This window comes from Carya illinoinensis, chromosome 12, assembly GCF_018687715.1.
Source record: "Carya illinoinensis cultivar Pawnee chromosome 12, C.illinoinensisPawnee_v1, whole genome shotgun sequence".
Classification (NCBI taxonomy): domain Eukaryota; kingdom Viridiplantae; phylum Streptophyta; class Magnoliopsida; order Fagales; family Juglandaceae; genus Carya; species Carya illinoinensis.
The window spans coordinates 27,855,718-27,869,110 of NC_056763.1; the positions used below are offsets into that span (position 1 = coordinate 27,855,718).

The following is a 13,393-nucleotide window of genomic DNA, read 5'->3' on the forward strand; positions in this document are numbered from 1 at the left end:
TTAGTCCAAAAGATACTTCCCACAGCAACAAAATGACAATGAAAATATAGATCTTAGAAAACAAAACAAAGTTGTTGCTAACCAGCTAGCAGTAAACTTTTACTGCTTTGAGCTTTCACGGAGAGCTTGGGTAAGGTCGGTCACCGGGAGTCCAATGATACTTGGAGATCAGTAAGGTCCAGTCCAAGCCATGTTTCTGTACTGAGTTTAGAGGCGTTCAGCCTTTTTAGTTAAAGTTGTACAAGGGTTTGGTCTAATTAAAGTTTGAGTCTGATGTTTCATAACTTACGGGTACACAACACTTAAAGAAAAACTAGTAGAGAGCATTGTCACCTCTGCTTTAAATGAGAGCCAACCTCCCCCACTCGTTTCGGCTGCTCTTACCTAACAGTGTATAACAGTAACTCACTCAACTCTATTGCAGTAGAATGCCAGCTCTTTACCCACTCTTGCACTCCTCTCATGCTGCACTATCTCACATGCAGTCATCTCCTTCCCCATTTTATGTTTTCCCTCTTCTCTGTCTCTTTATCTGAAGAATGACCGCTTTGTTGTCCATTTTTTATATTCCCCACCATATTTTCCCGACCCTCTCTCTTTCATTCTTTTTGTTTCGTGAAAGAAATGGTAAACTAGATTATCTTTAGATTTGAAACTTCTGGTCCCCTCTTTGGGAAAAGTAAAGAACATAATGATTCACTTTTCTCGGTACTTTGTCAGGCTGGTGTAAGTTCTATTCCTCACTGGCTTGAATTTCTCCTACGAGAGAAGTTCTTTTACCCGTGTGTAATTCACGAGTTTGCAAAGAAGAACGAGAAGAACATATTTTGCTTGGACTGTTGCACCAGCATATGCCCACACTGCATGCTCTCTCACAGCCCTCACCGTCTCTTACAGGTCGATGCCAAAATCTAAACATCATACGTATATAGATTCATCATTTATACGTAAAATTAGTACAAATTTACACCACCTCTTGCTTCCATATCATCATCTTCATCATTTTTTTGTTGATCTTAGATACGGAGGTATGTTTATAACAGTGTTATAAGGTTGAGTGATGCTCAACAATTGATGAACTGTTCACTTGTCCAAGTAAGTATGAACTCCAAATATAACAAATGGTACGAATTTTCACTCGCTGTTTTTCTTTTTCCTTTCTCGCTGAGACATGTTAGTTCTGGGTTTCTCGAATTGCACAGTCATACACAACAAACAGTGCAAAAGTCGTATTTTTAAACCCAAGGCCAATATTATCCCACCCCATCAGAGGCTCAGGCAAGTTTTGCATCACATGCGATCGTAGGCTCCAAGACCCATACAGCTTCTGCTCTGTTTCCTGCAAGGTCCATTTCCTTACTCAAAAACTCAATTTTTATTATCTGGGTCGCCTTTATATGTATTTTCCCCGACGCTTTTGATCCGTATCATGTTAAAGGTTCATCATCAACAAGTGGTCACCAACGGTGAAAACTGTCATGAATTCGCGCTAATAGCATTGCCAGAGTACAGAGCGAGAAGTGAGTGCGTTTCAGAGATTGAAGAACACGGCCAAATGACCCATGATTCGGCCCTTGAAGAAGAAGCGCGGTCCACGAGTGCAAGTTCAAGTAGTAGCAGTGGTGGTGTCAGTGCAGCGAGTTGCAAAACAGTAGCTTGTAGGGAGCTCGTGAAGAAGAAACGCTGCAACTTGAAGTCCGTGCACCAGGATTCCGACAGACCTAGATGCTCGCCTTCGAAGGAGATTTCCGTGGCTTTGAACCGGCGAAAGGGTGTGCCTCGCCGTTCACCGTTGAATTGAATGTTATGGAAGAATAGGGACAGGGAAATTGACCTTCCAAATCTTTAGGCAAAGCGATAATTGTCCTTTTCAGTTGCCGGGTCAATTAATTCAATTTTACTAATGTATTCATCATCTCAAGTATTTTGAAGTACGTAATTTCTGTTTCAAGGGTAATAATACATTACCCCTGTATTACTATTGTTTTATTATTAAGTTTTTTTTTTTTAATCTCTTTGCTATTTGAATCTAAATTAAAAATTTCAAAACATAAACTTCTTGTATAATCTAAAAGAAAATAAATTAATCATGTAATTTAATTAAAAATAAATTCAATTTTATGAAAATTGACATTATTATGCAAGAATGTCATTTTTTCCATATTTTCAATCCAGATTCAAATAGTAAAAGGGAAAAAAAACTAGGCGTTAAAACAATAATAAAGAAAATGTAAAGATATCATTATCGATACCAAATAAGAAAGAAAAAAAAGTACGTAATAACAATCTCGGATTATGCAAATACAAATCAAATAGAGTGTTTGGCTAATAGAATCTCAAAATGTATTATATTGAATTACGCAAATGTAAAAGGAAATGTATTATATTGTATTATATTGCTACAGTAAGTTAGTATTATGGGTCAAATTTGATAATTACTGTAGCATAGCCAAAATGAATAAAAAAATATTTTCTTTCTTACTTCCTACCATGATTTGGTTACAACAGTTTTTTTAGGACTATAATATTATTAGTAATTAACATATAATTAGTAAAATAGTAAAATATAATAAAATTATATAATTTTTTTAAAAAATAAATTAATATTATTTTATTATTATATAAAAAAATATATAAATAAGTCAACGTGGGAATTGGATGCCAATAAAATAGACAAAGACAAATTCATGTTATAATTACTAAAACTTGAGTTTGGGTTTAGTAATTCCAATGAGATTGCTTTAAGGACCATTCTACACCTACCAAGATTCCTTCTAATCCTTTTTTTAAAATACTTTTTTAATCTCTTTAAATACTTTTTAAAATAACTCACAATATTATTAAAAAAATATTTTTTTAATTATGATATTAAAAAATTGTTAAAAAATAATTTCTTAATCATTAAATTTTTTTAAAAAAAGAAAAAAACAATCGAGACCTATTCTAAGCATTGTTTTTGGTACCGTACCGTACAGATCACTAGATCGGTACAGGTATGGTATCTATTTCGTACCGGCTGAAATACCAACCGGTACCAGCTATACCGACCTACATACCGATCGGTATTTCAGTCTTTTATTTTCTTTTTTTTTTCATTTTTTCAAACTGTAATCTCATTTTTTGACTCACAATTCATACAAAATTATTTATAATTTATATATATATTCATGTATAATTTATTTATAAATAAACTATTATTTTGAAATATAATTTATATATATATATAATTTATTTATATATCTATTATCTTGAAACGGTATACGAAACGGTATCGATATCAAAATATTTCATTTTAATGCCTTTACTGATACGATATCTGATACGGTATTCAAAATATTGATTGTAAGTAACTTTTTCCATGTACTTAATTGCTCTTGCAAAGGACAACTCCTAGAAGGGTTTTGCTATACAACCTCCCAACACCCCAACACCCCACCTTTTTTTTAATTTTTATTATTTTATTTTTTATCAAATATTTAATATATAAATAATGAATAAAATAATTAAATTAATTTAAAAAGAATAAATTCAAAAAAAAATATTAAAAAAATATTAAAAAATTAAAAAAAGGTGGGATGTTAGGGTGTTGGGAGATTGTGTAGATTTTTTCGTCCTAGAAATACTACTGAAGGAACAGCGTTTGTTTTTCCTTTCTTGTTCTATCGTATACTTCTTGTTCCTTATTTTCTACCCAAAAAATCCATTTTACCTTTAATTCTCCAATTATTTGCAATTGGATGACGAAAAGTTATAATTCACCAATAATTTAGCGAAAAATAATAGGAACTCCTTGGAAACATGACTATGTTGAATACTTAAATACTAAAATGGACCATCTATTTAAAGGGCTGACAATGAATCGTATTTAATGCAATAACTAGAGGAGTAAATATTTCAGCCTGTTGTTTTTGGTATTGGTAACGCTCCTTAGATATTATAATAAAGAAAGGGAGAACTTAAGGAAACTTTCTATTTTTAAATAGTTCAACGGTTTTGAATCTAATAGCAGAAAATGCACCAATGGTCTTTATGATACACTACATATAATTCAATTAAGATATTGTGTGGTTGAATGGTAACCTGCCAGGGTACAGACCCGGGCGCAATTCCCGGCTGGTGCAATACCTCGTAATTAAGCCACCTCAACGCGAAGGAATGGAAGAATGCACTCTTCATGTATATTATTGATCACAATCACTCTCATTCAGAAGAATGATTAAGCAAAGATAAGTACAAGAAAATAACACAACATTGGTTTTTCCTGGAAAATGATACAGGGGTTGAGTGAGTCTTGAAACCTGATTACTCTCAGACACATTTGTCACTAACGACATTGGAGGTGTACTTGATGAAGTCCTCGTGAGCTTGCAAAACCAAGTGATGATCTTCCCATTCGTCGCGGAAAGTCTCGGGTCGAGCACGTCTGTTCCTGCCATTAGCGAGATACATCTGCACCCTCCATTCTTCATTTCCAGGACATCCACACTGCGCCGCAAGCCAATTACTGTACTGGAACTGCAAATGACATCCAAAAGGTTTTCTAACCATAACCAGACTAATGTAAAGAAATCAAAACTAGAGGCACTAAATATGATTGCCATCATTCCACAAAAACTCACCCACCAATATGATTTTTTGCTTTTTTTTGGGAGTGGGGAAGGAGGAGGGTGTAAGTTCACCATCAAGATCAAAGGGGATAAGATGATGTCTTGCACCATAAGAGCTTGGGATATCATTTTGCAACACTTTTATTGGAAATGTGCCACCATAAAAGTAAAATCAAAATCAATCCATGATGTGTGCTCCAGACTAGGCTGAATTTACCTGACTAATACCCATACAATGAGTGTATTGCTTAGGCGTACCAGCAGCTTCAAGTGACGAGTATAAAGCTTTAACATCTTCCATCATCTCCTCTTGTGATGGAAGCATCGATTGATTTGACAAAACACCAGCTATCCACTTGCTTTGTAATTCAAACATGGTGAAAGTAATAACCTGTCACCAACCCAATGCAAACTATTTACTTCCACCGTTAACTAAGACCAAATTAAAGATCCAACGAAATAATAAGGATGAACCTTCGTTGGTAATCCAACAAAGGAAAGCCACGGGGCCAGGGCTGGTGGGAAAACGTGCTTGTACAGTGGCCCCACACGGTTGTCATCCACAGTCACAATGCCATTTGTTTCAAGAAAAGGAAAATCATACTTGTACCTTAAAAAGACAAACATCCTCTACTGATCAGTCAAGGTAACATTTTTGGTTTACTCACAGATTTTACGAAATGAAAGTTTGTGTAAAGAGGATTTTAGTACTAAATCAAAGCTAATGCCAAGTTGATGGAGCATGCAGTATACCCTGTGCAGTGTAGAATGACATCAGCAAGGACTAAACTGCCATCTTGGAAATATACAGTACCATCTCCACTGACACTTCCTATCTGCGTCATAGTTTATTAAGGTTAGCACTTTAATCAGCATTCCCTGTAATCACACTCGGATTACTTGCTCGACTTCTCATAATAATCAGCCAATTCCCAACATGGATCAAGATGTTTACCATAGGATGAAGCCACATGTTATCATAGCCAGGCTGTTTTCCCAATGTTTCATCCCCAACTGTTCTAGCTGCAATGTGGACTTCTTTGGCAACACCGGCTATGTCCCGTGAAATATCAACAGCACTTGCTGAACTCCCAATCAAAACTACAACCTGTCAATAGCAAGAAAAGGATAAGCTAAACCGATCATTGGTGGAAGGGATAACTTCCAGTTGTTCACTGATCTAATTGCTGAGTGTTGTGAAACATCCGGCAATTATGATTATTAGTACAGAAAATGAAAGAAAGAGAAATGAAAAAGTAACACATAGATTTAACGTGATTTGGCAGTATGCCTACATCCACAGGAACGAGTAGGGAGAGAGATCCGGCCGGTCTGACCGAATGAGTTCGGTCCGGTCCACGGTCCAAGGATTTTTCACCCTAAACCCTGGACCGGACCGAACCAAACTGAATGAAAATTAAAAATATTTTTTTTATTTATATAAATAATTGTATATAATTAATTATTAATATATTGTTGAATCCAAGGTTTCAAGTTTTGTGTAATTATATATTTACACATAGATTTTGATGATAAGAAATGAATTCAAAGAATAAAGAAGTCTCAAACTCAAGTGAGTCAAGCACATCAAGGAAACAAGAATGAGCAAGAAAGGAATAAGTTCACATTAAAGTCATAGAGTAATGTTGTAAATCTCTTAAAAATTTAAAATTAGGATTAAGACTCAAAATTAATATTTTATCATAAAGCATTAAAATACATTTTCCACATGTGCATGCATATTTTGAAAATTAAATTTGAAAATTTTAAAAGATGATTGATTGCCATCTTTCACATGTACATACCTTGATTAAAGGGTTGAATTTTAAAAATATTAAAAATGATTGATTGTCCTCTTTCACATGTGCATGTTTTATTTGAATATTTTTAAAAGTGATTGATACTTTTTTTTACTTATGCAAAAAGTAGATGATTTTGTTTGAAAATTTTGAAAAGTAAAGTGTGCTCCTTTTGTCATATGCAAAAAGTAAAAAGATTAGGTTTGAAATATTTGTAAAGTAAAGTGTGCTCTTTTTGTCATATGCCAAAAGTAAAATATTAGGTTTGAAATTTTTGAAAAATAAATGATGTCTTTGACAATTAAAAAAGAAGAACCTTTTATTTGAATTTTTTGAAAAAAGTGAATAATGTTATATTTGACATGTGAGTCTTTTTAAATTTGAATATAAAGTCTCATATGCCTATAAATAGATCATTTGAGAGTTTCACATTTACAACATCTAGAGCATACAACATTCATTCAAAGCTTTCATTCTCTCTTCTCTAAGCATTGAGCCTTAATCCTTATTCATTTTGAGAGATATAGTTTGCGCTGTATTGTTCTTATTTCACTCATTGAGGAGTGTTTTCTGATAACTTATCAACTATCAGTTCTTGTATCAGTAAAAGGGTGTGTATAACCTTGTACATGTAGAAAGTATTTTACACAGGAAATCGTTGAATCACCACGTGTAAGGTGATTGCAAGTGTAGATGGTGTTCTACACGGATCCTTTGTAGCGGTGTTGTTCAAATGTGTAATAGGTTTCTATCTCCACCTGAAGGAGATTGAATAATGAATTTGAAAATTCTCAAGGGGTAGGTTGAGGTGAGGACGTAGGCAGTGAGGCCGAACCTGGTTAACATATTGAGTTTGCTTCTCTCTTACCCTTACTCTTTATATTTATTGTTATTTCGTATTTTGTTTATATTTTATATTGTATATTTGATTTATAATTGTTATTTTTTTTAATATAACTCAATTCACCCTCTTCTTGTGTTACTCATCTGGACAACATATATCACAATATTCCATAAGTATTATATTTTTTAATGTATAACTATAATATATAGTACTAGTATAGATTAATATATTAACATATTATAAAAGTTATAGTATATGTATAAATTTATAATAGTATTAATATAGTTAACTTAATATGTTAGTATTAAATCATTATAACTACATAGAGTATTATTTAATATAGTATTACCAATTTATCACTAACATATAGTATATTAGTAATACTAGTGGTATAGTTATTAGTTATAGTATTGGTACTATGTCTATAACTATATATATTTAGATCGATGTATTATTACATTCTTTAATATATAATTATAACATATAATACTAGTATATAATAATAATTATACAATTTATTATTAAATTTTCATTTAATAAGTCACTTAATTTTAATTTCATATTTTAAATAAGTTTTTTTTTATCATTTGATTAAAAAAATAGAAAAAAAGAAGAAAAATGTTGGACCAAATGGACCAGACCGTCTCAAATGAGATTGAACCGGCCCGGTCCTTAGGCTATTCAGTCTGGTCCCAAGGTGGACCGAGTTGGTCTGGTCCGGTCCACAAAATCTCCCAGGACCAGACCGAACCGAACTCTCCCTTAGGAGCGAGCGGCAGCTAAATGTCACTATACCAAAATAGAGTTACATCATATATATTTAACGTGTTCCACTCGATATGAGCCACATAGTACAACACTAAGTATTCTTTTTTTTTTAATAGGTACAACACTACGCATTCTTTATAACATGATGTCGGTGCTCTACTCATTCCAAAAGAAAGGAAAGGAAAAACAATCTCCGATAATAATCAATATTTGGCTTGTTACAACTGTCCACACAGTATTTATTCCAGACATATTTACCTACCGAGACATATTCAATGCAATTTTACACCATTGATACAAAGAAACAACCTTAGCTAGCTGCATTTGTATAGCCAAACATAAGCATGCCATCAAACTCCACAAATAAGAACTATATACGTGGTGATCATAACATAATCTGGTGTTATGGGAGATGGCATTGATCAGTAATCCTCAATTCAAGCAAGCTATTGTGAGTGCCTTATTTTGAGATGCCATCCAACACAGGTGACATTATACAGAACTTGGGATACTCAGTTTTTTTTCCCTGTGCTGGTGATTTTTAGTTTGTTGGTGAGAAGAAACCACCCTCCACCCCTAAAAAAACATGACAATGAGCTTTACTTACATAAGAAATGACTTGTACAAGCTCCAAATGAACAAGCACAAGCCATTTGTAAAAAAAGTGGACCTAACTATGAAAAAGTGTAAAAAAAAAAAAAAACCATTATTTTTTAGTATGACCCACTTTTTTACAAAGGCCATTGTGAGATTTGTCTATTTGAAGCTTGTAGGCTTGTAGCTAGCATTACTCTACTTAGATATTCATCTCATGTACTCTAAATTATCTATACATGTCCACAGCAAATTCAGCAATGGCAAAACCGAGGAACATAGGCTTAAAATGAGAAAGTATAGTGGTGCTGGCAATCAACCAAAGAATTCTCAACGGTCAATTATATGAAATTCATCCGAACACGTCTGAATATTCTCTATGCATCAAGCAATGCCTTTTACAAACCACCATGCATGACACATTTAAATGGAGACAAGAGGTCTCAGAACCAGAAATGCAAATAGCATTACCACAACACGCATCACGCACACACTCACACTCACACAAAAGCCCAAGCGCAAAGGATAAAGAAGATAGAAACGTGGCACATACTTGATCTCGAAAAGGCTCAGGAACTCGATAATTGTGGCTATGCATTTGCTTCCCCGGCCATTCATTCATACCTGCAAGTACAATAATAAACATCAACAAGGACCAAGAGTAAGCTTCATAAGGCTTTGGTTATTTAGAGTTTATGCCCAAACTTGTATGCAAAGACTTACCTGGAATCAAGGCGATCCGAGGTTCGGTCAAGTGCCCATTACATACAACAACGGCGTCAAAAATCTCATCAAAACCAGCTTCATCTTCGTCTCTCTTTCTAGATTTTACATTCCATTTCGAGCCCTCCATTAATCTCACGCGCACGACCTCTGTCTCGAACCGCACCAATTCACCGAGCCGAAACTCGTGCGCGAAGTCTTTGAGATACATGAGAACCTCTCGGTGACCCGGGAACCGTCTTGGGTCTCGGTCCGGGTCGTCTCTGGAGAAGAACGGGTAGTCGCTGAAGCCCATGGACTCGCGGGGGAGGTTGGTGCGGAGGGAGCAGTATAGGCTGCTGTGGACCTTAGTCCGAGTCGGGTCTAGTCCGAGATGGTCGGACTCGAGCATCGCAGTATACACCCAGGTGCCGCCGACCTGGTCACCGCGCTCGAAGACGACGACGCTGTGTCCCTTGCGCTGGAGCTCTCGAGCGGTCACGAGCCCGGCGGCTCCGGCTCCAATCACGGCCACGTGGTGGGATATGACGACGCTGTGTCGCTTGCGCCGGAGCTCTCGAGCGGTCACGAGCCCGGCGGCTCCAGCTCCAATCACGGCTACGTGGCGGGATATGACCGAATTGGACACGGGTGGCATGGACAGGCGTTGGATTGTTACTGCTGTAGTTTCTGCAGGGATTAGCATTATGTTACGAGAGAAGACTAGGTCGTATATATGAGTTTGCTCGCACTTCACTTGCCCAGGGCGGGGAACAGGAACACGGCGATTGTGATGTCTGATGAGTACGATGCGATGGTTATGAACTTATGAGCACCACATCTTTCATATGTGCATGGGGCCGAGAGGGCAAAGTCGCACACGACAAGATGTTTGTACTACTACTACCGATTATTCCCGCTAAGCACTTTTTTTCTTTTAATATATATAAATATTTTTAAAAAATAAAAAATACAACAATACATTTAAAATTATTTTTTTAATTATTAAATATAAAAACAAATTTACGGAGTGGTCAACTAAAATGATAAGATTTGGGCAACAAACTAACTTTTTTTTCTCATACTAAAGAGTATATTTTTTTTTCCGAAAAGAAAGTATTTATTTATTGCTCTGCTATAATGTTTGGCACAGTATATTATTTAATTACAAAGTAATTTTTTTTATTTCTCTTTTTTTAGGATTAATATTTAGAATAATTTTACTTATCATTTTTATAAATTATATATTATATTTGTTTTTTTATAAAATGTATGTAGTGTATGATTGATATATAAAAAACTTAATGAGTTTAATAAAATAAAATTAATTTAAAATTAAAAAATAATAAATAATAAAAAATAATTTTAAAATATATAAAATGTATAGTATAAAATAATGAGTAACATTCCTCTAATATTTATCTTCTTATAACATAATTAAATCTTGCCAATCAACATTAATATAACAACAAACATTAAATGTAATCATTTTATAATTTGTAAGAGCATCAGCAATGGATTATTCATCTTCATATACAAATTTTCATGTTTTAAAGATTGATTTTGAATATGAACAAAATTTTCTACATTGGATTATGCATTTTTTGACCAAATAATAATAAAATATTAATTTTTTTTCCCTAAAATTCCTAATCTCCGGGTGGTATGTTCAGGAATTCACAGAAATCCCATGTTTCCATTTTTTTTTTGTGTTATTTATGCCTATATGTGAGTTTGAACTTCCACAAGCTTTTGTCCCCAACATTTGTGTAGATGACCTTGCCTGTTTAATGCATATGCACCTCCAATAAATTCAATAAAAATTCCAAACAGCAAGTCCAATAAATTCCACAGCTGTTTATATATACAGCAACACAAAAAAATCCACACATACTCTATGTGTGGTCTAATTTCATACAAATTCACAACTTAGACAATTCTATTCCATACAAATTCAATGTTCCCAAAATATACGTCATACAAATTCTACATCAAAGTCCAATAAATTCAATCTACCATATATATTCCACACATACTCTATGTGACTTCTAATTTCATATAAATTCACGACTTGGACAATTCAATTCATAAATTCAGTGTTTGTAAAATATATACCATACAAATTCAACTTCCAACCAAAAGAACCTCTATACAAATTCTACTAAATCCCATGTATCAAAATCAACTTAGTAGAAAATCTACAAAGTTGATTTTAATACAACTTGGCAGCTCCGCAGCAGCTCCACGGCAGCATAATTCAGCTCCACAACAGCTCTACAACAGCACAATTCAGCTCCACAGTAGCTCCACGGTAGCACAATTCAGCTCCACAGCAACAACCACCAGCTCCATAGCAGCTCTCAACAGTTTCCAAAGCAAATTGATAGCAACCAGTAGTACAAAAAAATGTTTGAATTTGGTGCAACCAGCAGTACAAACAGACCCAAAATAATGTCACCACAGTATCTACAATTTCAAAATACCCAAAATAAGTAACCATAGTCAAAACTATGTACGAGATATGGCCCTATTCCTTTGTTCCTCAATGATCTCCATTTGAAGATTATGGAAATACTCTTGTTGCACACCATTCAGCGAATCAATATCTTTGGACATAATTTCAATATCAACCTTTCTTTTTTTAAGAGTTACTAAGTTAGATCTATCTTCTTCAGCCTTAATTTCCAAATCAAGTTTTCTCTTTTTAAGAAGTAGTAACTCAGATATTTCATTCTCATACTTCAATTGTGATTCTCTTCTCTCCATCATACAAGTCCTCCTATCATCTGTCATTTGGCTTAAGGCCTCCTTAATTACTAGATTTTGACTGTCGTTACATTTTCTTTCTTTCTCTCTTACTTTTTCAGCTTCCTTTCTAGGAGGTCTCTCACAATCGATGGGCACATTTTTCATGTCTTCTCCTAAAGGTATTGAGTTTGGAGTAATACCTGAACTTGATCCATTTTTCTTTTTTATGAGGTCCATGTGTGCTTGCCATTTCAATAGATTCCAACAATGATCCATGGTAAAGTTATGTTTGAGGTTCTCTCGGTACAAGATTTTTGCCTTATCAATCTACAAAATAGTTTCCACAATTAATACTAATGTCATTGCAAATACTTAATAATTACAACCACAAAACAGCAGTAAAAGGCATTAAACCTTATACTGCTCAGTTGCACCGCTTGGATGCATTCCTTCAACTTGGGCTAAGCTACCACAAAATTTATTGACGCATTTTTGAATGATTGACCACCGATTGGTCAAAGAAACTATAGATCGTTCTTGACAATTAGGTTTTTTATATGTGGAGTAGTACTCATAAATTCTACTCTACATTTGTGTAAATGATTGGTCAGTTCCTCGTATGGGATCCATACTAATGTTAAGCCAAGCTGAAATGAGGATGGTATCTTCCTCTGCAGTAAATGACACACCCCGCTGGGATTTTTGTTTCCTTTTTTCCCGTTGGGGTTGTGTCGCTTGGACCTCAACACTTGCACTACCCATAGGGGGTTCTTTATATCAATTTCACCACTTTCCAACAGTGTGGTGAAGCGTGGATCATCATCAATTAAACAGTTCATCCTTCAACAAAATATTAAAGGATAAAGTGTTACTAAAACAGCACATGGGAAAAAGAATGTATGCAATGCATATGAGAGATTATAAGGTAAAATATATGGCTACTGCATGCTGAATGCAAGTGATGTGCATCTAGTCTAAAGGCATGCATTTCCATGTTGTGCATCTTTGCTCAAATGACATACAAAAACATGGCATAGCTGGTGATACTTTTTTTATTAAATGTCCAGAAAACAATGCAATACAGAAACAAAACAAAAAAGCCCCAAAAACAAATAAGTCCGAAAAAACAAAACAAAACAACATTGAATGTCAGCACACCATAAGAATATGTTTAGTTTGGCAAGTGTGTTGGCTTTGTTGATTCCCTTCCCCAGTTGGCACAAGCCTTCGAAAGAGGCAGTTGATTTTAATAACTCAGCTCAACTATCATATTATCTTGTTTCAAAGGGTAACTTTTTGGGTCAACTGGTTTTTATACAAATTCAACATCA

The 13,393-nt window shown here is 34.5% G+C and overlaps 2 protein-coding genes across 2 annotated transcripts; one reads left to right on the plus strand and one right to left on the minus strand.

The window, feature by feature from the left end:
- Nucleotides 1-410: 410 nt before the first annotated feature.
- LOC122288830 (protein RGF1 INDUCIBLE TRANSCRIPTION FACTOR 1-like) lies at nucleotides 411-1,964 on the plus strand. The gene is made up of 5 exons (XM_043095620.1): nucleotides 411-627; nucleotides 721-897; nucleotides 1,021-1,095; nucleotides 1,203-1,346; nucleotides 1,439-1,964. The coding sequence occupies exons 1-5, from the start codon at nucleotides 625-627 to the stop codon at nucleotides 1,799-1,801; spliced, it is 762 nt and encodes a 253-aa protein (XP_042951554.1). The 5' UTR covers nucleotides 411-624; the 3' UTR covers nucleotides 1,802-1,964.
- A 2,192-nt stretch (nucleotides 1,965-4,156) lies between these two features.
- On the minus strand, nucleotides 4,157-10,137 carry LOC122288829 (flavin-containing monooxygenase FMO GS-OX-like 4). Its single transcript, XM_043095619.1, has 7 exons — nucleotides 9,336-10,137; nucleotides 9,166-9,236; nucleotides 5,563-5,715; nucleotides 5,361-5,443; nucleotides 5,082-5,217; nucleotides 4,825-4,998; nucleotides 4,157-4,515 (listed from the first exon to the last, which is right to left on the minus strand). Exons 1-7 carry the CDS (start codon nucleotides 10,018-10,020, stop codon nucleotides 4,309-4,311), a joined length of 1,509 nt encoding a protein of 502 aa, XP_042951553.1. The 5' UTR covers nucleotides 10,021-10,137; the 3' UTR covers nucleotides 4,157-4,308.
- Nucleotides 10,138-13,393: the final 3,256 nt, after the last annotated feature.